Raw genomic sequence first — 22,382 nt, 5'->3', positions numbered from 1 at the left:
GGCACTGGGCCAGTGTGCAGCTGACTCCCAGCCAGCCTTTGAGATCTACCTCAGGAAGGTGATTTTTGTGTCTTGTGCCTGTCTGTCTCCTGGTTCTTGCAGTGAGGTTTGATCCAGGGGGGTTAAACCCCTTGACAGGGCTTGGCAAGAAGGAGCTGCTTTAGTGGAGCCACTGAACCTGGGTGGGGAGCCAGGAGCATGAACAATGTAACCCCTCGAGTCCTTTCTTCAGTTCTGCATCCCCAAAATGTGTCTGGTGTACCTCTGAGGAGGCAGGGACCAGGCAGGGGAGGACACCTCTGTGGTCTCTGCCCCTGTGACCTGGCAGCAGGAGCAATGAGAAGAGGGTCAGTGCCCTTCTGCTGAAATCTCCAACTATGCTGCTTCATGGGAAGAAGCACCACCAGGGACTCTTGGTTCACCCTGCCTGTAGCTCTGGTGGGGCCTGTGTTCCATCACTTTGGGAAGTGATAATGTAGTGGCAACTTTTTATGGTTTGTGGGTGTTTTTTGGGCTCATTTTTTTCCTTTGGAGTCTTTGTGACAGCTTACACTGCACTGACAACAAACAGCTGGTACTGTATTTTCCAAAAAGACAATGTGAAGAAGTAAAAGAGGTTTTCTTTCTTCCCGGCTTTAAAAAACCCAACTCCAAAATAGGTTAGCTCCATGTACATATGTCCAAAATGTCACTTTTTGGCACACAGGTCAGCCAAGAAGCCATACCATTTTTTCAGATAGTGAAGCCTGTCTTCTTTTTCTGATCTGACATTGCTAATTGAGTAGGTGGAACAGGATGCCTTTGTGGGCCCTGTGGCTGTGGGAACCCTCCCCTCTGATGTCACCAGGAGCTGAGCTGCGTTACAGTCTGTACTATTTGGCAGGGAAATGACTACAGAGACACCACGCAGGGCAAGATCCAGCATGAGACAGCTTTTACAAAGCAACTGCTAGATAATAAGGCAATTAGAGATGAGAGGTGCAACTGGCAGCCACTGTTCCAAGCTGCCATGTGCTGCAAGGTGAACGTGGCAGCAGAGAAGGCAGAGGGAACAGTGACAAATTAAGCAGCCCTGCCTTCCTGCATCAATCTGTTATTTTAGCTTTATGCAGCGAGAGGAGTCACAAGGATGGATGTCTCTTACCTGTCCCACTCTGCTTCTCTCCTGCTGCCTAACCCTATCTTACCTAATAGCTACAAGCTGGATTTACCACAATCCACTTGTAGATGTCAGGGAGAAGAAAGCAGTGGTTGAAAGTCAGGTCCCTGTGCACAAATCACACTGGCCCTGACTATGAATCAACATGAAACCAATGGAAACATATGGGAAAAAGTGAAGTTTCAGTAGGAAAGGCTGCTGCATCAAACAGCCTGCTGGGCAGGGCTCAGGCAGCACAGTGGTGACTCTGCCCTAGCTGTGAGGTGACACACAGCACATGCACTGCCTCCCATGCACTGCTCATGTGCTATTTAGATGTTAGAGATCTGCTGTGCTAGAAAAGCCCCAACACCATTATCAACCTACACCTGAATTTGTACAGATTGTCTGCAGACCAAACTGATCCTCTCCATCCAAAAAAGCAGCAGTTTCTCTTGGTGGCCAAGATGGCCATGAGTGGCACAAAGGGTAGTGTGAAACAGAAATACTGCACTTGGCCTGCAGCCTACTTGATGTTTCCTTCTGTTAAAGCCTAGCTAGAGGAACATTTCAAACTTCCTCAAAGGTGGGAAACAGCTTTTACTCAGCTGGACAGGGAGATTTCATACATGTGTTTTAAAAACCAGTTCATTCCGAGTCTGGCGTTAGCAGCAAACTCTTCAACAGGATCCGTGTGGCCACAAAGGAAAGCAGAGCTTTGCACTAAGCAACGTGCACTAAAAATCATCTGGGAGCAGCAGCAGGAAAGGCACGTGCAGTGCTAGGAAAATGGGAAGGTTACAAAACCAGCAATCTCTTTTTGGCATGTGTTTCATCCTGCAGGACTATAAGATGGGGAAGCAGCTCAGCAGTCAGATCAGTGGACAGCTACCACCACAGAGCTGGAGGGAAGGAGAACCACAATGAAGAAAAAACCAGACTCACACAAATTACCACCACATAGCTTAATCTTTACTAATAAAGCCAAAGAACAAAACATCAGCATTTTTTCCTCTTTTTCTGCCCAAAGAGCATTTCCATTTTTAACACTACTGCTTTTTGCAACAGATGAACTATTACACACAGACAAAGCAAACCAGGGAATATTAAGACATTTTCTACATTTGTAGTTTGATGTCATTTCTGAAGACAATGCCTTGGTGAAATGCACTTTTTCACCTTGACACTGTGTCTTTCCTTAAGGGGCCACCTAGATACCTCAATGCTGTGACAAACAGAAAGGAGGAGCCACAGGGAAAGTCACGTCAGGAAGATGAGGCAGGTGCACTGTCAAGACAATTCCCAGCTGAATACATTTCCAGTCTTAGTTCTGAGAGGGCTCTGCAGAGGAAGATGGTGCCAGGCCCCACCATGGCAGAAGGCTGGCTGTGGTACCAAAGCGCAGGTGGCTGACTTGCTCATTAGCTTGGCAGGTACACTCCAGCATCCTGGGGGTCTGCTCAGCATTCAGCTGTTCTTACTGTGTATATATCTGTGCATTTTAAAAACTACCAGGTTTTAATTCCCTTTAGGCTCCAGCCAGCCAAACTCACCTCCCACAGCAGCCACTCCAAGCACAGTAGCCAAGACCAATATGCAGATAATCACTGAATGAAAAACCTGCCAGCTGACCCCATAGTTAAACAGTCCACACAACAGAGGCCTGGGATTTGCCAGGGTGGCCAGTGTTGGCAGGCAGTTCCTGTAAATGTGGTGAGCCCTTTCCCTGTTCACACACCCAACATGCTCTGCACCCACAGTGGAGGGGAAGGAACAAAGAGGTGGGTGTGGAACAAAGGGGTGATGTGAAACAGGATCAGAGCTGGCATCTACCTCTGTTAGTATTTCTCTGAGACTTCCCGGGCAAGTTTCCTTCCTGGCTTTTCTATGGGCAGCATCAGGGATCCACGGGCTGAAGAAAGAAACAGTTAGCTCTTTGCATTCTTGGCATGGAGCAATCTCTCATCGAGATATCTCTGTTAGTACACTGTGCATTGCCTGCAAGATCTTCCAGCTCTTCCTGCTCCTCACTGATCCCCCACATTAATAACTCCCTCTGTTCCTCACTTTTCTGCTCTGCTCCCGTTTGCTTCAGTCCAGCTGCTTGCCATGCAGCATTCCCCACTCCCACTGCCTTTCAGCATTTTCCCCAATCTCTGGCTTTAGAGATGCACCTGGGTTTGTTGCTCCCATCTCACCTTCTGCCTTTGCCAGAGGGGTGGAGAAGTCTCTTCTGCTGCTCCCATGTTTTAATCCTCCCTGACAAACCAGTAGAGAAGCTGCTACACTGTGATGTTAAGCTGTTTGTGCACTTGCATTACTGCTGCTGTCCAGCATAAATGAGTGGAGAAATTATTACCATCGCAAGGGATTTGGCAAGGGGCACTGGAATGTGCTCAAGGAAGTCACCTGCCAGGTGACAAATCAAGACCAATTTATGCAGGAGCAACAGTGCATCTCCAAGCCCAACCAGACACTGGCACTCAGCAGATGGCCCACAGGTCACACATATCCTGATGTGTGCCCAAAAGGTCAAACTGTGCCATCTGTCACACTCACACCTGACAGAAGATAGCAATTAAAATCAGCACCTGGACTGAGAGAGCACAAGGAGACCTGGGGGAGGATGACCGCAGAACCTGAGTGATGGGAGTGCACTACACTTCAGGTACTACCTGACACATAAGCCTGCTCTGAGAGTACTTAAAGTATGTCCCATTTTTCCCAAACCAATAGCCTGATACTCAGGAGCACCTGGAGGCAGGTCTAGTACTTCACAACCCCACCACACTACAGGGGCAAGCAAAGCACTAGCAGCAGTTAAGACTATGGGAAAAGAGCTTTTACTGTGTGGATTTGAAGATGAATTATACTTCAATTACAGCCACTAGCAATGGCTGCATATTGCTCAATAATCTCTGCAGCTTCCAAAAGCAGCTGGTACTTATCACTCCTGTACTACTGCATGGGAGGGGAGGGCCAGAACAAATCACCCCTTTGGTTCCAAAGTAACAACCATCCTGAGCTGCCTGCATGGGAGGCTTGCCCTGGAGCCTCCCTTGCTCATCTGTATACGAGATGCTGCAGGAGAGGTTTATTCCCAATCGAGGTCTAGGAAAGGACAAGCAGTTGTGCTGTCCAGGCTCTGCTGTTGGTGGCAGAGGGAGGTCGGTCCGGGTGACTCCACCTGCAGCTTAAGCTCATGGCATGGGATGGGCTTTGCAGTGGTGGGAAGGAGCATCTCCCCCCTGCTATAAGCACCTAACACACTAACCAGCTGCAGCTATCAAAGGGAACAACAGAAGAAGCCTCCCACAACAGCAGCAAAAGAAAAATCAGATCCCTTTCAACCTGCTAACTTTCTGAAAACAGAAATGGCCTCACGCCTCTTCAACAAAACAGGCTGATCTCCACCAGCTTAGCTTGTAAGGACTGTGGAGAAAAAGGCAGAAAAAAATGAACACAGAAACGTTTTCATCTCTTTGTAGAGCTGCCAGCACACCAGTGAAGCTGGGCACCATCCTGCAGCGAGCTCTCCCCGCGGTAAGCACGCTGCAGAAAGCAACACTGCTCTTGTGAGTCATGCACGGAGGTACAGGACAGAGATTCACACGGAGACCAGCTTGTGGCTAACAACAAAGGACTCGGATCAACACACAACACCAATAAACGTGCAGAGCATGGCAAAGACCTGAAGAGACAAATACAACAGAAAAGAGAAAGTTCAAAACTTGACTTCTCTGGTCCTACATCTGAAGGTGTCACTTTAACAGAACTTAAGTGTGGCTTCTCCTGTTCATGCTCTAAAGACTTCACGGTCCTTTGGGGCAGAAGGGGTGAGAAAAGGGCTTTATCCACCTGTCGGTTCAGCGTCAAGTTCGTTCACTATCAGAGGCACGAAACAGTCTCATCTCTTTTGGCATCAGTTTCCTTTCAAAATGATGGTTTTAGCTGTCCTGTTCCACTTTGTTTTCTCTCCTTTGAGGTCTAAGTTCAAACGCTGGAAACTGGGAAGTCTCCGGTACTGAAATGTCTGAGAGGAAGTGAATAGCTCCAGCCATGCCTAAAACATAACGAGAAGGAGATCATTGTGCACATTAAAATAGCACAGCTGACAGCAAAGGCAACAGCACCTATCTGAACACCTGCCTCACTGGCATCTTTTTTTAAAAAAGGTGAACTTAGGCCCTCCAGAAAGGCAAGTTCATCTTTACTTTACCCAAAAAACGGATTTTCTTTTGAAATATCAAAGGCAAGAACCAAGATGTCTCTGCTAACATGTCTTCAACTGAACAACCTCAATGCTATTTCAAATTAAGAAAAAGTTAATCCAAGCTTGGACTGTCCTTCATAATTTGAGCAGCTCTTGCTTCTTATTTCACTGGTTAAAAGAAAAAGCCAGAACTTTATTGCACTTGTGAAGTACAGATTCATTTCCTCACTATCCATGAAGAGGCCACCCAGACCCCATAGTGCATCACCCAGCAGAACTCACAGGGTGACAGTCAGGAGAGGCACAACAAGGAAATCCTGCAAATACAAGTTCAGTTTTATGCTAAAATCCTATTTTATAAATAGCTATGCATATATATAAAGGAACCTTTCTGAATTACAGTATTGATTGAAACAAAACACTTAGGACAATTCCATAAGATGCACATGCAACTTCTGTTCGAAGCACGCATGTTCAGGCAGAAGTGGACAACTGCAAGCATGATTTTGGCTTCAAAAAGAAGCCAAAAATTTTCTTCAAAAAGAAACAAACTTTAAGAAGTTTTTCCATCTCAAATATGAGACTTCTATATTTTTCTTTTAAAAATCTACACAATTAAAAACCAAAATATAACCTCTATGTCAGCATTCAAGCACAAATCTCTTTGCACTGTTTCACTTTCTCAACAAATTTCAAAGCTTTTATACAACAGATTGTATGCATGCTCTTGTCCCTTCCTACAAGAGCTCTCAGGAATAGGAATACTTATGCTTTTCTCCTTTAAGCATTAAGACAATAACTCTGTTTAGAAGGGCTGCTTATAAACTCCTGCTCTAATATATTCATTCACGCCCTGGATTGTTAATTTGCAAATATCCCCGCTCGGCTGCTGTAATTTCAAGTATCTGCGGCAGGTGGCAGACGAGGCTCGTTGTTCTTGGAGCAGCCACGATGCTACCTTAAATCCTACCTGGATCTATAATTCCTTGGTACTGATTCTGGAACATGAGGATGATACAAGGAATAGAAAATAAGCTATATTTTAAAAAATACAAAGCTCTAGGAAAGTATCTGGTAACATCTTGGAACTTAAAGATAAGCCCCTAAGAACTCTGCACTGCTTTCCTGTTCAAGTGATTTGGGTTCATATTAAAACTACCTTTTCCTTGGATGAGTATGGCAGCAGAGAATGCCTAGTTCTGACAGCTAGCAGCTGGATGGAGACCTCCTACCCACAGCTGCTCCTCTGCCCAGTCCCTCTGAAAAACCATCTGTGACAAAACTGCTGCCTGAACTTCTGTTTGCTTTAAACCAAGCTGCATCAGCACAGTAGAATTTTATTCTGGAGTAACACTGCCACTGGTTTTACATTCAAGCTGCTGAAATGAAAGCAGGAGTGGAAGTTGTGACAATGAATGATTTTTCTTTGTCCTTTTCTACCCCCTGCCTTCTTTTAGGCAGAGATGATGCCATGGGGGAATTTAATAGTGGAAGAACCCATCAAAGACTTCCCAACTACTACACATGTGCCAAACTTGCAAGGAGGCCCCTCTTTCCTGTAGTACAAGACCATCTGCAACACCAGCACTTTACCTTCAAAGAGGGAATAAGGTCGGTCAGGAATACGACATCCATGTGCACCATACTCCAAACACCATTCAGCAAACTGGGGAACACATTAAAAATATATTTTTATTTAAGACTGTTAAATGCAAGCTTGAGTATCTGAATTGCATTAATAGGTACAAAATGTGAAGCAGTGTAAGCAGACACACAACACATAAATCACTGAGATCAATTTGTCCTCCTTCAACCATGACAAGGCCTGCAATTAGGTTTTAAAATATGTATTTGCATAGAGTGAGTTTCAGTTTTAATAATGTAATGGTGGGCTAGACATCTGCTTTTTGTAAATCAACCCTGCTACATGCCAAGGAAAAATGCTGTAAGAAAAGATATACTTGGTCAAAATTTACTAATATTGTACCAGTCTCTTATCTCTCTTGTTGCTTAATTTATCCACAAACTGAGGACTTATAAATGTTAATTGCATTTTGGTTTTCTTTCATTTCTGTGCACCAATTCAGAGTATTCAATCTTCAGCTGTCATTAATTAGTTTCATTTATTTGCTCTTCCCAAGCCTTATGAAAAATCATTATAAATACAGTTAGACAATTATGGTCATCAATGTTTTGTTGCAGAAAATGGATTACCATTAAAAAGAGTTAACAGTTAAGTGTCTTTCTCACATTTGATCAGCACTGCTGCAGTAGCTACATCAGACACACATGGCTTATGAACCACACCTGGATCAATTCAGTAACAACCAGCTACTTCTCCTTTATGGCTCCCCAGAGCATCAGGGGGGCACAGGCTCCCCTGGCATTTCTGTGCTTGGACACAAACCACTGCTTGTTTGAAATACAAGCACAGACTCCTGCAAAGCAAAGGACTGAGAGGTCTCTCCCTGCTCCCCCTGCAGTTTGGCTACCTGCTGGCAAACCCATCAGCCTAACTAGAGGGTGTCCCTGCCCTAGAGCTGGGGCTTTATGGGGTCTAAGCATGATTCCAGAGCCATCAGTCTGTTCATTAGAAGGAAAGGGGTGGTATCTCCTTTCTCCCTCACCTCCCCACTCTGCTCTGTTTAAATATTTAGTGGAGGATGATGATCTTCTCTTGATAGAGGTATGTGCATATGTGTGTGTCTTCAGGAAACACAAGGAAAAACCACAAACACTGTGATTCACACTGTTATTAAGAACTGATTAAACATTTCTGTTCACCCTCTGGGTATAGATCTCCAAACTATGGTTGAATTCTCCCATGTAATCCTGTCTTAAATGTGAGGACCAAACATGTTTATGGCATATTTCTAAGATACAATCAATTCTTGCAACATCCACATCTGATTGCACACTAGCCTTGACTATTACTTCCAGCCTGGGAACTGCAACAGAAATTCAAAAAATGCACCTTAGGCTACTGAAACACAACCATCATTTGCAAGTTCATAGCTTCAGCACAACTGTCATCCAGTAAGCCACAGGATCTTTGTTTAACTGGTGGGGGGAGAAGAAACAATCTCTTAGGAAGACATCTGACACTATTTGTCACACGGACTGGCATGCTTGCCACCAACAGTGGCAGTCACAATGCTGAACAGCACAGGGCTCAATGCTCTGTTGCCTGCAGCCCGGGATGCCACAGCCCCTGTCTCCTCTACACACAGGCCAGCTACGAGTGCCTCAGCTCCTGACAATGGGAGAGTAAAGCTGTGAGGATAAAATGTGAAGGACAAAACAGGGGTCTCCTCTGTTCAAGTTCTTGCGGTTCATTTGTGAAACAGCCTCATGGCTTTTCAAAGCAGGTATTCCAGGCAAGACTCCTTCCCCTGGGCTTGATGTTTTTGGTGTGAAGAAGCACCCCTGGGAGGGCAGCCATCTCATTCTCTCAGTTACACGCCTCTAGGTACCAACAAAACAACATGTTTGCTTCCCTGCACACTCTGGATCAGAAAGAAAAGATTTCAAGAATGCCAGACAAGCAAATTCCTCTGCTTGTTTCCCCTTACTCTGCCTGTTGTCTCCCCACTCTCCCACATAGCATCCCCAAGGGGATGCTGGAGATGCTGAGTGGCAGAGTGGCTGCAAATCCACTGCCTGACTATGGTGGGCAGCTCCAGCAAACAGTCTTTGGCCATGGCATCACAACCTCCTTCTTAAAGGGATTTCAGGTACGTATCAGAGTCTCTGCCTTTCCTGGCTTTGAGACAGATATGTTAGCTTTTCTCTAGACAGGTGTGGACAAACATCTGGCTCTCTTGGGCCAGAAATGCAGCAGCACCAGGAGCTGCCCAGAGCTGCACAAGGTGTGCTAGCACGGAGGATGATAGGGAGAGCTGACAGCCGTGCTGCCAGCAATGCCTGCAGCGCGCTGTGGCTCACACATCAGCAGCGGGTGACTCCATGTGTAACTAAGTCACACATTTGCTGGGGGAGCACTACGGCTTTATTTCAATCTCTAGGATGCAGGTATGTCTACAGGTGTCCTCACAGCATGATGCTTTGGTAAATGTGAGACAAGCAGCAGATTTTTAAAGCTCTGCTGAGAGAGGACAGGCTGACTGCAGAGATGAATACAGTAACTTTACATATGGCCAATATTCACTAAAAAACACCTAGGAAGCAACTCATCAAATTTCATTTGCAATGCTGTGTAAAAGGCTTCAGCTAAAAAGCTGTGTACACAATATAAAACCTCATGTCAGTGAACTAAACTGTGAAAAAAAACCCCAACAAACCAAACCAAGGTCTTACAAGGTTGGAAAACAGGCAGAGAAAGCCTTCTCCTTCAGTAAGTGCTAGCACAGTCAGGAGCTAAGAGCAGAACTTGGACAATTCCAATGGAAAAATTCTGAGTGTGTCTTTCTCTGCAATTTGTATTAATAAAAAAACTCTAAGTGAGCAATTCAGTAACTGCAATTCGGAGCTCTAAAAGCCCCAAACAGGCACTAGTCTGAAAACAAATAATTACAAAACACAAATACAAACAGCTTGAGGACCTGAGGAGGACAGTGAAACTCTCAGTGGAATAATTACCACAACATAACATCAGTCTGTTATTGTTCAGGCAGGCTAATTTCCAGGCTCTTATTTTCTTCTGAATACATTTAGTCCCTCCCCTCTTACAAATAATTTGTCTGTTTCACTGTGCTTATCAAGACAGTGCCCGCCCAACAGACACAGTTGAAGCTGTCCAGCCAAAGTGAGCGAAGTGGAGCAAGGGATGGGCCCTGTTATCCCACCCAGTGTCCCAGCCAGCCCCAGGGCACACCAGCCCACCCCCAGCCCAGTTTGTACAGGCTGTACTGGGATGTGAAAGGGAGCAGTGATGCTGCTGGCATGCTGCAGAGCTCACCTTGCAAGCTCGGTAGAGGTACTTTCTGTCCTGAGTTAGGTTATAGAGAGACAAGAAGGAGTAGCCATTGCCAGCAGTACCATGGCAGATGCCATACCCTTTTCTCAATAAACCTCTCTGCCAGATGACATCACTGCAATCCATAGCATCTTTCAGGTATTTATCCTCTTTAAAAGTCTGTGGAATAAAAACAGAGAATAAACACACATCAATTGAAGTATTAATGAAAATAAAAGGAAGCTGCTCCTGACAGATGTTTTGCTGTTTGTGTAGGGCTTTTCCATATAAAATTTATTTTTAATTTTAATAATCTATTCTTCATAGACTTCTCTTTCTTTCCTTAGTAGGTTGTTTCTCCTTTTCCTTCAGGGTAAAAGAAAAAACTTTTCTGGTTTTTGCTTTCAAAATCAGGACCCCCAAAGAAAAAACTCAAGTTCAAGGCCTTTGGTTCTAAAACCTACAATCTATTTGAACATTATGTGGTCCTTTTTTCTTCATTTTCTATTCCCAAACCAGAATTTGAAAATACAGAAATGTGATGCTGCCTCCAAGAAACGTAAAATAGAATAATAGATATCAAATCTGGTCCTAAATTGCTGGTCTGGTCTTCATGACTAATTCTTCCTGGTTGCTCAGTCTGCCTTCAATTCCACGTCAAAAATGCACAAGAATATCTGTTGGCATAGCACAGGACTCTTTTCTCTGCCACAAATACATGCAGGAACCCCACATTTCCTTTATGAGTAAAGGTATATTTGTATAGTATATACTCAGAAGCAGTAGTCAGTTTGAGCAACGGAACACTTTTGCAAAGTTTACTGCAACTGATATACATTTTAAACACAGAGGGCTCATACAGAAAGAAGCAAACAAAAGCAAGTAATTTAGGTGATTAACACCAGAATTCCACCTTTATAAAGCCACTTTGCTGCTCACCTTTGCCTAAGTCGCTTTACAGATCAACAAACAAACAAAACCCCAAACCAACAACAACAAAACCCCAACCAAAATAACCCAAATGAAACAAACCTGATGCACTACTGTAGATCTAGTCCTTTGGAGATGGTAACCCCTGCCAAACTATTTAGTAAGATAATAGAAGCAACTAACATGCAAGATTCTTAAATTCACAAGCTTGATACAGGAAGTGCCTCTCTCTGAACAGGGTTTGCCAGCTGCTTAGCCATAACATTTTGAATTAAGGCCTGGTGACAGCACCTGATTTCCAGGACAAACACTGCTGTCTGTTATCACAAGTCCTGTGCCTGGTATGAAAGCATAGCCAGCAAACACATGCCACCTTTTTTCTTTCAGTGCTTCAAAAAGAAGAATATAAAGAATAATAGAAAAACATACGTTTCATCACTTTAAACACAGAAAGATGCCAAAAAGGAGACTGCTAATCAGAACTTGGTGCTATCCCTCTCACCTCTTGCAAAACATTTTGTGCTGGGGAAAGCATCACATTGACAAAGAAGGAGAGAGTGGAGAAGTGTTAAGTCAATCTCCTACCACAGTCCAAAGAAAAAACAACTGCAACTGCTGTTACATGCAGCAATGCTGTAAGAAATTTAAAGTTCACATTTCAGGTAGCAGCATAAGTGATTATTCCATAAACCAAGCCTGCTTTTCATCAGCCCACCCAGATGCCAACCAGGGAATCTGTCAAGGAGGGCTGTCAAAAGCAAGAATCGATTTGCATAAATTTAATTAAATGGCATACTTTCAAATGTCACGCAAATCAGAAGCACACAAAAAGTCAGGTAGCAAACCTAGCTAAGAATGGAGAAGGGCAAACAGCAGGCTTGTGGTAGCTCAGCAGTTTTATTTATGCCCTGGAAGGGGCCTGGGATCTTAGCTCTGACGTTAAATTCTCCAGAGTTATATCTTAATAAAGGTGTAATTTATGAAAGACATTCTTTGGCAAGGCACATGAACCTATATTTTTGAAAACCAACATAATTGTTAAAACTCTTGGGATATTTCAAAGAATTTATGTCAAAGTTCTCACACCCAGGACTCTGATGCCAAACTGTTTAAACATATGTCTCTTTCCCAAGAAAGTTTAGTAACTGCTAGTGCCCTGAGAAGAAATTTTACCCACTTATTTTCTCTTTAAAACATACCAATTTAAGTACTCTGAGATTCTTAGGTGTCTTGCTTGGGGTTCTTGTTCAAAAGCCTAGATCTAGAAATACACTATATAAAGTCTTGCAAACAAACAGGCCTGCATATAAGTCTCTCTGTGAAGACAGAGGTATATATACATACATATGTGTAGATATATATATACAAATATCTAAGAGCTTGGTACTAATTACACCAAGGCTGTGGGTTTGATCCCTGCTCGGACCACACACTTAAGGGCTGGACTTGATGATCACTGTGGGTCCCCTCCAACCCAGAATACTCTGTGAAATCTATGAACACAGAATGATTTACCTTATAAGCCTGCATGAGCATGTGGATGACTCCAGGGGCACCATGGCACCAGTGAACCAGCCTGTCAGTCTCATTGCTCAGTGATGATGGGTAATTCCCAGATCGGAATTTTTTATGACGCACGTAGTCAATGCTTGGCTTCACCAACTCTGTCAGGGTCTCCTGGTCCACTTTTGCAATTGGCTGAGGAAAACATTAAAATAAACATCACTAAATACATCAACAGAAGTAGTAACAAATTGTGTATCAACACTTAATTCTACAATCTGTTTTCAAGTATCCTACATAAGTGCCCTTGATCCAAATACTGTGAATCACATCCTACAGATTTAATTAATGCTTGCTTATTACACCCTTGCTAAGAGCATTTTTACAGTCATTGCAGAGACAAAGAAATTGGGACACCAAGTTGTTACCTGTCTTAATGGAGGTGACACAGAAAGATTATGGAAGAACTGAGAACAGAGTATGACTCCCAGACCTCTCTTTGTGACTTTCCAAATAGGGAGAACGCTTACAGAAGAAAGACAGTTTTGTACACATGGTGCTCATAATACAGACTTCAAATGTATTGGGTTACACATTTTGTTTTAAAAATAACTATTTCCCAACAAATGAAGGAAAGTGTATATAGCAGCATACCTGGCAAGAGATTTATGAAGGCTGAAGTTTTCCATGCTAAACAAAGCTCCTGAAGCTATGGGCTATAAATCTGCATTTCCAATTGCAGAAGCAATAGCTACCTCACCAAATACCTAAACATCTTTGTACTACAAAATCATCCTTCAGTTGCTCTTAGGAATTTCCTTTCTAATTTTTTTGTTTAATTTACATCCTTGTCAAGTGAAGAATACATCCATCATCCTGCATGTTCCTTGTAACTAAAGGTTTAGAAGCCAAGTAACTGTGGTGTCTGCAGTTGCTCTTGGTTGACATTCCCTCCAATACCAGCCCATTTTCCACCATTTTAACAGCAGAGCTCTCTATTTTGACACAATCTATATGATTTCTGGAATTTCTGCAAGCTGTGGGAACAGCCACAGGCACTGGAACCTATAACAGCCTAATAACTGACCTTATTTTTTAAAATAACTTGTCTTTATTACTGATTCAATGTCATAAAATTCCACTGTTTCCCACCAGCTCCAGCACATTTGTATTCAACAGGTGAGCACACTCCTAGAATTCAAAGTCTGGCAGCCAAATGAATGTAAACTTTCAATAGCTATATTTTGAGTAACCTGAAGAAATGAGAAGCCTCTATTTCCCCTCTGCCAGACTTCTATCCACCACGTCCCTCAAGCCAGACTGTTCCTGCTGCTCATCAGAAGTACACTTGAATACAGAGCAGCTTGTCATGAAAAATACCTCAAAGTTAATCAGCTCTCACTCAGAATCCTCCCTGTGTGGTAGGGAGGCTTCATAGGAATGTTTGTTTTGGGTTCTTATTTCACAAGGCAATCCTGCAGAAGAAGGCAAAGAGGACGGGCACCAGCAATAAATGCCTTCAGTTGGGAGCTGTGCAAGGCAAGCCCAGGTCAGCTCAGAAATCCTTAGGAGCTAAATCCAAGAAGAGCAGGGCTCTTTACAAACCTCCTTACCTTGTGTTTCCAAGAAGATTTGAGTACAAGGGAGTTTCTTGCCCAAGCTGCTGAGGCTCCCAGCACTCACTTCAAACAGCTAAAGAGTAACCTACAGGTGTGTGTCCTGACTTTCTGGCCAAGAGCAATGGTATGCAAACAGACACTTGTGTTTCAGGGTTAGTGAAAAGATCTTAGAGACTTCCTAGTTAGAACTTCAGAATCCCCCCTCTTCCTCCTGGATGAGTTATAACATGGCTAAGCTCTTATTCTTCTAGCAGCCTGTAAATAACTCCAGCAATACCTGTTTTCTCCAGTTTAAGAAGAGTTTGGACAACACTCTGGGAACATAGTATGATTTTTGGGGTGTTCTGTGCAGGGCCAGGAGATGGACTTGATGATCTTGATTTGTCCCTTCCAACTCCGCATATTCTGTGATTGTATGATATAGGTGTTGTACAGGAATTACCCTCAGTAACCTTCACATCTCAGGTGCAATGTTCAATGCCTTTTTTTTTGTTATCAAATAACCACTCTCAACAAACCATCTCTTGAATTCTTTGATGAAAATACAGCAAAATTCACCCCATTTGGCGTGGGAGGGATGAGGAAAGTATGGGACTCTGATATGCCATCTTCTTCTGCAGTGGATGACTCAACTTTGCATGACTCACAATATTTAACATACAGTGAAAATATGGTAATGTAATGCTGCATAAACAATAACTTTCTGGTAATTCTTAAAAGCAGCAATTACATGTAAAGGAAAAATAACTAGGATTTTAACATGTAGATAGAATAGCTTCTGCTCAAACCAAAAAGCAATGTGCAATGATTTCTGCTATCAACCTTAAATAGTAAATGGAGCATGGAGCGTTTAAAGAGCCTTCTTTAGGAGACTAGATGTTTCTCTGAAAATCTAGCACAAGCAGGGAAAGAGAAGCCAGAAAGCTGAAAGAAGCAGTAGGGAGTGGACAACCTTGTTGAAGAAAGCAGTAGGTAAAGATAAGAGCAGGGTAAATCAGAGCAGCCTGAGGCCCCAGTGGGATGGTCACTGCAGAAAATGGGTATAGTAAGGTTAAGACACACCCCAGGCAGCAGAGCAGTAGCTACTTCTACAGCAAAGTCAGCTGGTTCAACCAGAACTGCTGGTGGAAATGGTGTAAGGTAATGCAGCATTTTTTCTAAGCAAGGAATGGCTGAGCAGTAGCAGCACCAAATACCAGCTCAATCACTTCTGCAGTGAGCACTGGTACACAGCTGCAGACTGTGAGGATGTACAGTCCTTCCATTTGCCTGAAGAAAACTCATTCTGCATGAGCTGGCAAGGAAACTGATATTTACAGAGATATACAGACTGGCAGCAGCACCTTCAAAAACCAGAAACAGGTGCAATAAAGTTTTGTAGCTCTGTGGCAATCTTCTATAATGAATCTTAAGGCTCTTTTCCCAGACTGTAGAACAAAAATAATCATAAATCCTATTGCAAATCTCAGGGCAGGGGGAATTGATTTAAGTATGAGAAAGAGGAGGTTTACAGAAGAGAGGAATCTCACTAAGGAAAACAAAAAGAGGAAAACAGAGGTCATAAATACACAAAAGTATATCAGACTTTTGTGTGAGAAATAGGGGAACCAAGGAAGAAGAAAAACATCTAAATATTAAAAGCATACTGAAGACAAATGTGTGATTAAGGATAGTCTTCCAACAGCATCAAGACAGTGGGGGGGGGGGGAAATCACTACAGAAGAGAGGAAGGGCATGGAGGACAGGAGTCATCAGTGGTACAATAATTTAAAAATAGCAAAAAGTTGAAGAGTGATGGATAGTGAGTAAGTGAATTTTTAGCTGTTCTAACTGCAGGTACCAGAAGAAGTATGAAGATGAGAGAAAGCACTTCACTGTCTTTGCTGAGGACAAGAAATCAGATCCTGAAAAGCTGCTGCTCTGAACCACAGCTCAAGAGTTAATTCATTCTAATGTGATCCTGCCCTAGTCACAATTTTCCTCTGCTATCAAACCCTTAGGCAGCACCTCAGCACAGCTCTGTGCTGCAGTCTGACTCCAAGTTGTGAGACCCTTATCCAGCACACTGCACACGGATGAAAGCTGAAGATAAGATCCCTCTGATCAAAAAATCCCTGCTACTTCACCCCAGCCAAGAGAAGAAGCTCTTACCTGCATGAGCATGTAATAGATGCCAGCCACTCCATGGGCTGCTCCAACATACTGCTTCCTGTGCCACTGGTACAGCAGAGGACAGCGCTCTGTCTTCCGCTCCTCCTTGGAGAAGTTCTTCCCCGACTCAATAATAGCATCTATTACCTAAGGAAAAGAACACACCCTGAGTTGCTTTCTTCAATTCAGAGGGTTTTGCTTCTGCATGACTAAACCCACAACAAACAATAAGCCACAATACAGTGGTAGGACAACAATATTCAATTCATTTGGATTTGAGTGCTGAGGGAGAAAAGGTATTTTCCTTAATGATGAACTCAATTATATTTTAAGAGTAAAAATTTAATCTATCAATATTTCTAATTACTTTTTTTCCAGCCCTGGCTTCTCTGGTTCTGGTATCCGCAAAACAGTCATGCATGCTCCCCACACTAAATTTCCTTTCTTTGAACTTAAAATACTAGCACACTTCTGGGTTTTTTTTTTTGGTAACAATGTCTCAAGTGGTCAAAACTTGAGACATTTCCTTGGCTGGACACAGACCCACCCACACGGGCCTGTCCCAGCCCCAGCTGGGCAGCAGGGAAAGGGGGAAGAGACTGAACAAAATGAGATTGGGTTTCCAGTTCTAGGCCCCTCTTCCCTCCAGCACCACTCTCTTAAATTGCTTGAAATATGTATGAGAGTGATCCCAGTTCAACCTCAGTGATACTGTGATGCTGGAGAGAGAAAACTGTCCTACCTCTTTGATAACAGACTGTGGGACAGTGTCTGGACCGATTTCAGTGTTCAGGTACAGCAGGGCATACAGGTAACCTGCTCTGCCATAGAGCAGCTCATCTGGAAGTTCAGAATCTGTGCTGATGACTGTCCTCTGGAGCTGCAACAACCTGCATCAGACAAGGAAGGTGGGGAGAGAGGATCTTCTGTAGAGACCACGCTGCATTGTACAAGCCCATCAATCCAACCAGAAGCAGAACAAATGGTGAAGCCCCACCAACCCCTTTAACCACTCCCAGCCCAGCTGGCTGCTGGGTTCACAGGCAGGAGTTCTGCACACCTGCCATCCTGGAGATGTAAAACTCTGAGCCAGAGCCAGGCCAGTATCAGCACAGCTGTCAGGATTCTGTGCAGGCAGAAACAGACGCAGGGTAGGAGATGGAGAAGCCCAGAGAGCTACTCCAGCAAAGACAGAAACCTCCTGGAACCTCTAGGAATTTCACCAAAGTGAGGAACACTTAATTATACATGTTTAAGACGGGAAAAAACAAACATGCAAAAAACCTCAACGCCACCATTTGTCATTCCCTCTCCTAAGAAAACACATTGTCTCAAACATTTAGCACCTCAGTTTTGAAAAGCACACTGCTACAATGCACAAGTGTTTTGCTTGCCTTTAGCAGTGAGAAAACAAGAAACAAGAAGCACTGGCCATGGTAATCCTCATTTTCTCCAGAATGACTCTCTGCTAATACTCTACCAGTCTGTATTAGCACCAAGGTGGGTCAGAGATCTGTTTCAGGGCCACCCCTCCCTGTCTCTTCCTATCTTTTCTGATTAAATTGATATTTAGATGAAACCATGGTGATGATCCCATTTTAAACTGGGGGAAGGGTAACAACAGTCTGGATTAAGACCAAATTCAATTCCCAGATTCCTCCAGCTATTATTTCTCAGGAGAAGAGTTAGCATTAATATCATGCCATAGCAAAACCACTGACCTCAATCATGTGTTTATGCTATCCCTGCTTAATACTAGGGAAAAGCTACTAAAAAAACCCAGTTTTATATCTCTTTTCTCAGAACTAAGCTTTGGGTTTAGAATTAAATTATTTTCTTCTAAATTGTTCACTATTAAGTTTTATTGTTGAACTCATACAACTGGACAAGGTAAAATGTTATAAGTGAAATCACAGATTACATTTTGACATCTATAATGTGCTATTCAGCTGGTGTCATGTATATATTTGTAAACAAAAAAGTTATAAACAATCAATCAAACTAAACTCCTTTTCATTACTCCTCGTAGAAATTACTTTCCAAGGAGAGGCAACACTAAAAGATTTACTGCTAATCTCATTTTGCTATACTCATGCTTTTTGCCTTACAGCAGGCAATGCTGCTTTCTGAGCTGCATTCAAAATTACATGCCCAAGCTGACTGCCAGTTGTAAAAGCAAAAAACCCCAAACCTAACAGTCATTTCAAAACTGAAATATTCATTCAGGACCAGCAGCAGAGGTTAATCACACTAGGATTCTAGAATAGAAAGAGACCAATTACGTTTCCAAACATAAACTAGAATGGAGATGAGGACATGAGCCTCTTTGCAAATTCTGCCAGCCTGAGGTGTGCTGCTGGACAGCTATCAGATGGACTGTGGTGCTGAATGCAAGCCCCACAGGGTTCCAGGACTTCCAGCTCTTGCTGGGATAGCAATCAACTGTACCAGCAAAGGCACAGTCAGCTCTCTAATGAAGCTACACTAAATGGGATTTCTTGAGACATTTGTTCCATTTAGATTACTTTGAAAAAGGGCTGGAATTTTTTCAGGCCACCCTTCATATGCTCTGACCTAATTAAATTCTTTGCCTTTACAAATCTGCTCCTGCGAATACTTCCTCTTTGATATATTAAATTTTTGTTACGTACCAATCCCATACACCGCGTTTCTGTCTGCCTGCATCCAGACCCAGTGCACATGTTTTGTAATGAATCTTCAACTAAGACCCGCTCTTTACAGAAAGCATCACATACTGCACAAGCACTACATATTGCTGATGACAAGAGCGTGGCTTTTGTTAAATGTCACTTCAATGTGACAAAATCAGAACGTGTGTGCACTACAGATATGCCCAGGACATCCTGTCCTAACAGCGATAGAGGACTCAAGATAAACGACTAAATATGAATCAAGTGCAAGCCAGCTTTAATAAAGATAAAGCCTATTTTGTATTCCTGTACTGAAACCTTATCAGGAGAGAAAGTGTCCATTCTTTAACCCTGTCCTCTAAAATTTCACTTGCAAAGTTACTGAACCAATGCTCTCTACAAATGAAGGGCATGGCATTTCCCACCATCAACCACTTACTTGGCAACACAATCTTGAGATTCACTGCTGTTTTTCAGCTTGTGGTAAACCACTGCACCCACTGCCAAAGGCCCAGCATCACCACAGAGGAAAGTAACTCTTCTGCCATTCAGATTGCGAAGGATTCTCTTCACGTAATCAAGAGATCGCTGCAAGTGACTCTGGTTTTTCGTGACACGGTACAGTTGCAGATATAAGAGGGCAATACCTGAAATGAACACATGAAAAAGAGAGAGTTTCACTTACTTCTCTTTCTAAGTGTATCCTATTCCCCTCTTTGGTGCCTCTGAACCAGTAACTCAAATGTGAACAGGTATTTTGGCAATAAATCATGTCAGTCAAGGGTCCTAGCTTACACAGTGTGAAGGCACTGGGCCACTATTTGGATGACATTTCAATGGGATGGTGGGAAAAATAAAAATAATCTGACTGAAGCCAAATGGTAGAGTCTTAATTTCGAAAAAAATAAGAAAATCCATGACTCAGGCCTCAACACTTGGCAAACTGTATTGGGTTTGCATAGCCCAGCCTTGGTAGCGGGAGGCTACAGGTTTCTGTGAGAAATTGCTGGAAGCTTCCTTCATGTCTGGCAGAGCCAATCCCTGGTGGCTCCAAAGGCTGATGTGGTCAAGACTGGGAAATTAGAAATAGTGGTAATATCTCTATAATAACAGATTTAGGAAAAAGAGGAAAAAACATTATTGAGCAGCTGTAATTGTGGCCAGAGAAGACTGGAGTGAGAACATGTCAGAGGAACAACTCTGCTGACACCAGGGTCAGTGAAGAAGGAGAAGAGAGGAGGTGCTCCAGGCACTGGAGCTGAAATTCCTCTGCAGGCTGTGGTGCAGATCAGGGTGAGGCTGTACCCCTGCAGCCCATGGAGGACCATAGGGTGCAGACATTCATCTGCAGCCCCTGGAGAAGACTCATGGAGCACACCAAAGCAGGCACGCCAGCCTAAGCTGAGATTGTGACCTATTGGAAGGAGGCTGTAACCCCTGAGGAGAGAGAAGCCCACACTGTAGCAGCTTGTGCTTGAAGGACTGCACCCCATGGAGGAGTGACCCATGCTGCAGGTTTGCAGAGAGCTGTTGCTCGTGAGATGGACTCATGGAGAACTGTTTCCTGTAGGAGGGACCCCTGTGGTGGAGCAGGGGAATGACTCTTCCCCCTGAGCAGGGGGTGAAACCATGTGTGATGAACTGACCATAACCACCATTCCCTGTCTCCCTGTGCTGCTGGGGCAGGATGTAGAGCTGGGAAGAAGGGAAGAAGATGTTTTGAAGGTCTTATTTTACTTCTCACAATCCTGCTCTGATTTTGAAATAAAATTTATTTTAGAAATAAATTCAATTAATATCTTTAATTCTAGCCTGTTTTGCCCATAATGGTATTCAGTGAGTGATTTCTCCTGGTCCTTATCTCAACCCATGCAGCCTTTGTTATATTTTTCTCTTCCCTGTCCAGCTGTGGAGGGGAGTGAGCGAGAGGCTTTGTGGGTGCCCTGCATTCAGCTGGCATCAATCCACTACACAAAGAGATCACTGAAGATTCAAACATTTGAGTTAACAAGCACATGTGTGATTCAGTATACTAATTGTACAATTCTCATCTATTATATGCAAGAAGTGACTTCCCTTTTGATTTGTAAAAGGATATTTTGATGAGTTTTTGGATTCAAGCTGCCAAGTTCTTCACACCCCCTAAAAGTATTTCCTAACAAGATTTCAAGCTTGTACAAGTCAAGCAGGTTTATAAAAGCCAGAAATCAAATCAGGGCTCTAAGAATGCCAGGAGGTACTATCAAGCTTCACTCCGTTGAACTCATTACATAGTTTTCCATTCAAACAAACCAAAACCTTAGAAATAACAACAACATAGGCTGAAGGAAGGAAAACAAATCCATCTAAGTGGATGCCTATTGGCCAATCACTTATCTCCAGACCACACTGTAACTCAAACCCATTTCTGAATGGGGAGAGCACTCTCCTGAGCCTCATCCAAAGCCAAGTACACACAAGGCCCACTGAGCTCCCAGAGAGGCTCTGGTACCTCAGTAGTACCAGAACAGCACCACAAGAGTGCTGGTACATCCTCACATGCTCCCTGGGCAGGCTCTGAGCCAGCCTTTCTAGGTGAATCTAAGAAGAAAGCTGCAGAGTTTAGGTAACCCAGTTCAGCATCATGGGAACTTGTGGGCTATTTACAGGGATTTGTGGAACCCTTTTTTATGCTGCAACAGATGTGTAAGTATCTTGGCTTGACCAAAGGATGATTAGAAATATAGCCACAAAGTCCTGTTCATCTCATCCTTCCTAGTGTTTCTCAGTGTAACACCCTTAAAATGGCTCCTCCAAGAGGTCTGGCCAAAAAGTACAAGAGGTCAAGTAAAAAAGTACTTGTATAAAGTAAGATGGACTCTTACATGTGTTCCATGGTTGCTACATGCCAACAGCACATGTTCCAAGATGTTAAAGATATTTCACAAAATGCAAGCCAATACTCATGACTGCACTGCCAGTAAGATTTCTCTAGACTTAGTACATAAAAAGCAGGGCAGTTGTTTACAGCACTACTTTTACCTTCTGATTTGCATGCTAGCAAAATGCAGCAAGAGCAAGTTTGGGGAAAAAGTATCTGCATTAAGTATTTTAAAAACCAGATCATTTAAATACTTTTATTCAGAACCATATCCACAGGAGCCTTGAAAGAAGTTAACAGCTTGGAATAGATGTAAATGGCAATCCTTCCACAGGATGGAAAAATCCCACACTCATTAGACAACGTCACTTGTTCATCTATATTCCTGTTTCAGCTAATGAT

At 43.2% G+C, this 22,382-nt stretch overlaps 1 protein-coding gene across 1 annotated transcript in view; it reads right to left on the bottom strand.

Moving 5' to 3' along the window:
* Positions 1-2,088: 2,088 nt before the first annotated feature.
* LANCL2 (LanC like glutathione S-transferase 2) overlaps positions 2,089-22,382 on the bottom strand; it is a 32,979-nt gene continuing 12,685 nt past the window's right edge. The window contains exons 3-9 of the mRNA XM_064705001.1: positions 19,560-19,767; positions 17,212-17,359; positions 16,470-16,616; positions 12,712-12,894; positions 10,270-10,446; positions 6,945-7,017; positions 2,089-5,201 (exon numbers count right to left, since the gene is read on the bottom strand). Coding sequence (XP_064561071.1) covers positions 5,086-5,201; positions 6,945-7,017; positions 10,270-10,446; positions 12,712-12,894; positions 16,470-16,616; positions 17,212-17,359; positions 19,560-19,767 — 1,052 coding nt within the window. The 3' untranslated portion in view covers positions 2,089-5,085. The remainder of the gene's footprint in view (positions 5,202-6,944; positions 7,018-10,269; positions 10,447-12,711; positions 12,895-16,469; positions 16,617-17,211; positions 17,360-19,559; positions 19,768-22,382) is intronic.

Source organism: Zonotrichia leucophrys, chromosome 2 (genome assembly GCF_028769735.1).
Source record: "Zonotrichia leucophrys gambelii isolate GWCS_2022_RI chromosome 2, RI_Zleu_2.0, whole genome shotgun sequence".
In the NCBI taxonomy this organism is placed as follows: Eukaryota; Metazoa; Chordata; class Aves; order Passeriformes; family Passerellidae; genus Zonotrichia; species Zonotrichia leucophrys.
Note: the sequence above shows the minus strand (reverse complement) of the source record. Positions and strands in the feature narration are given on the sequence as shown.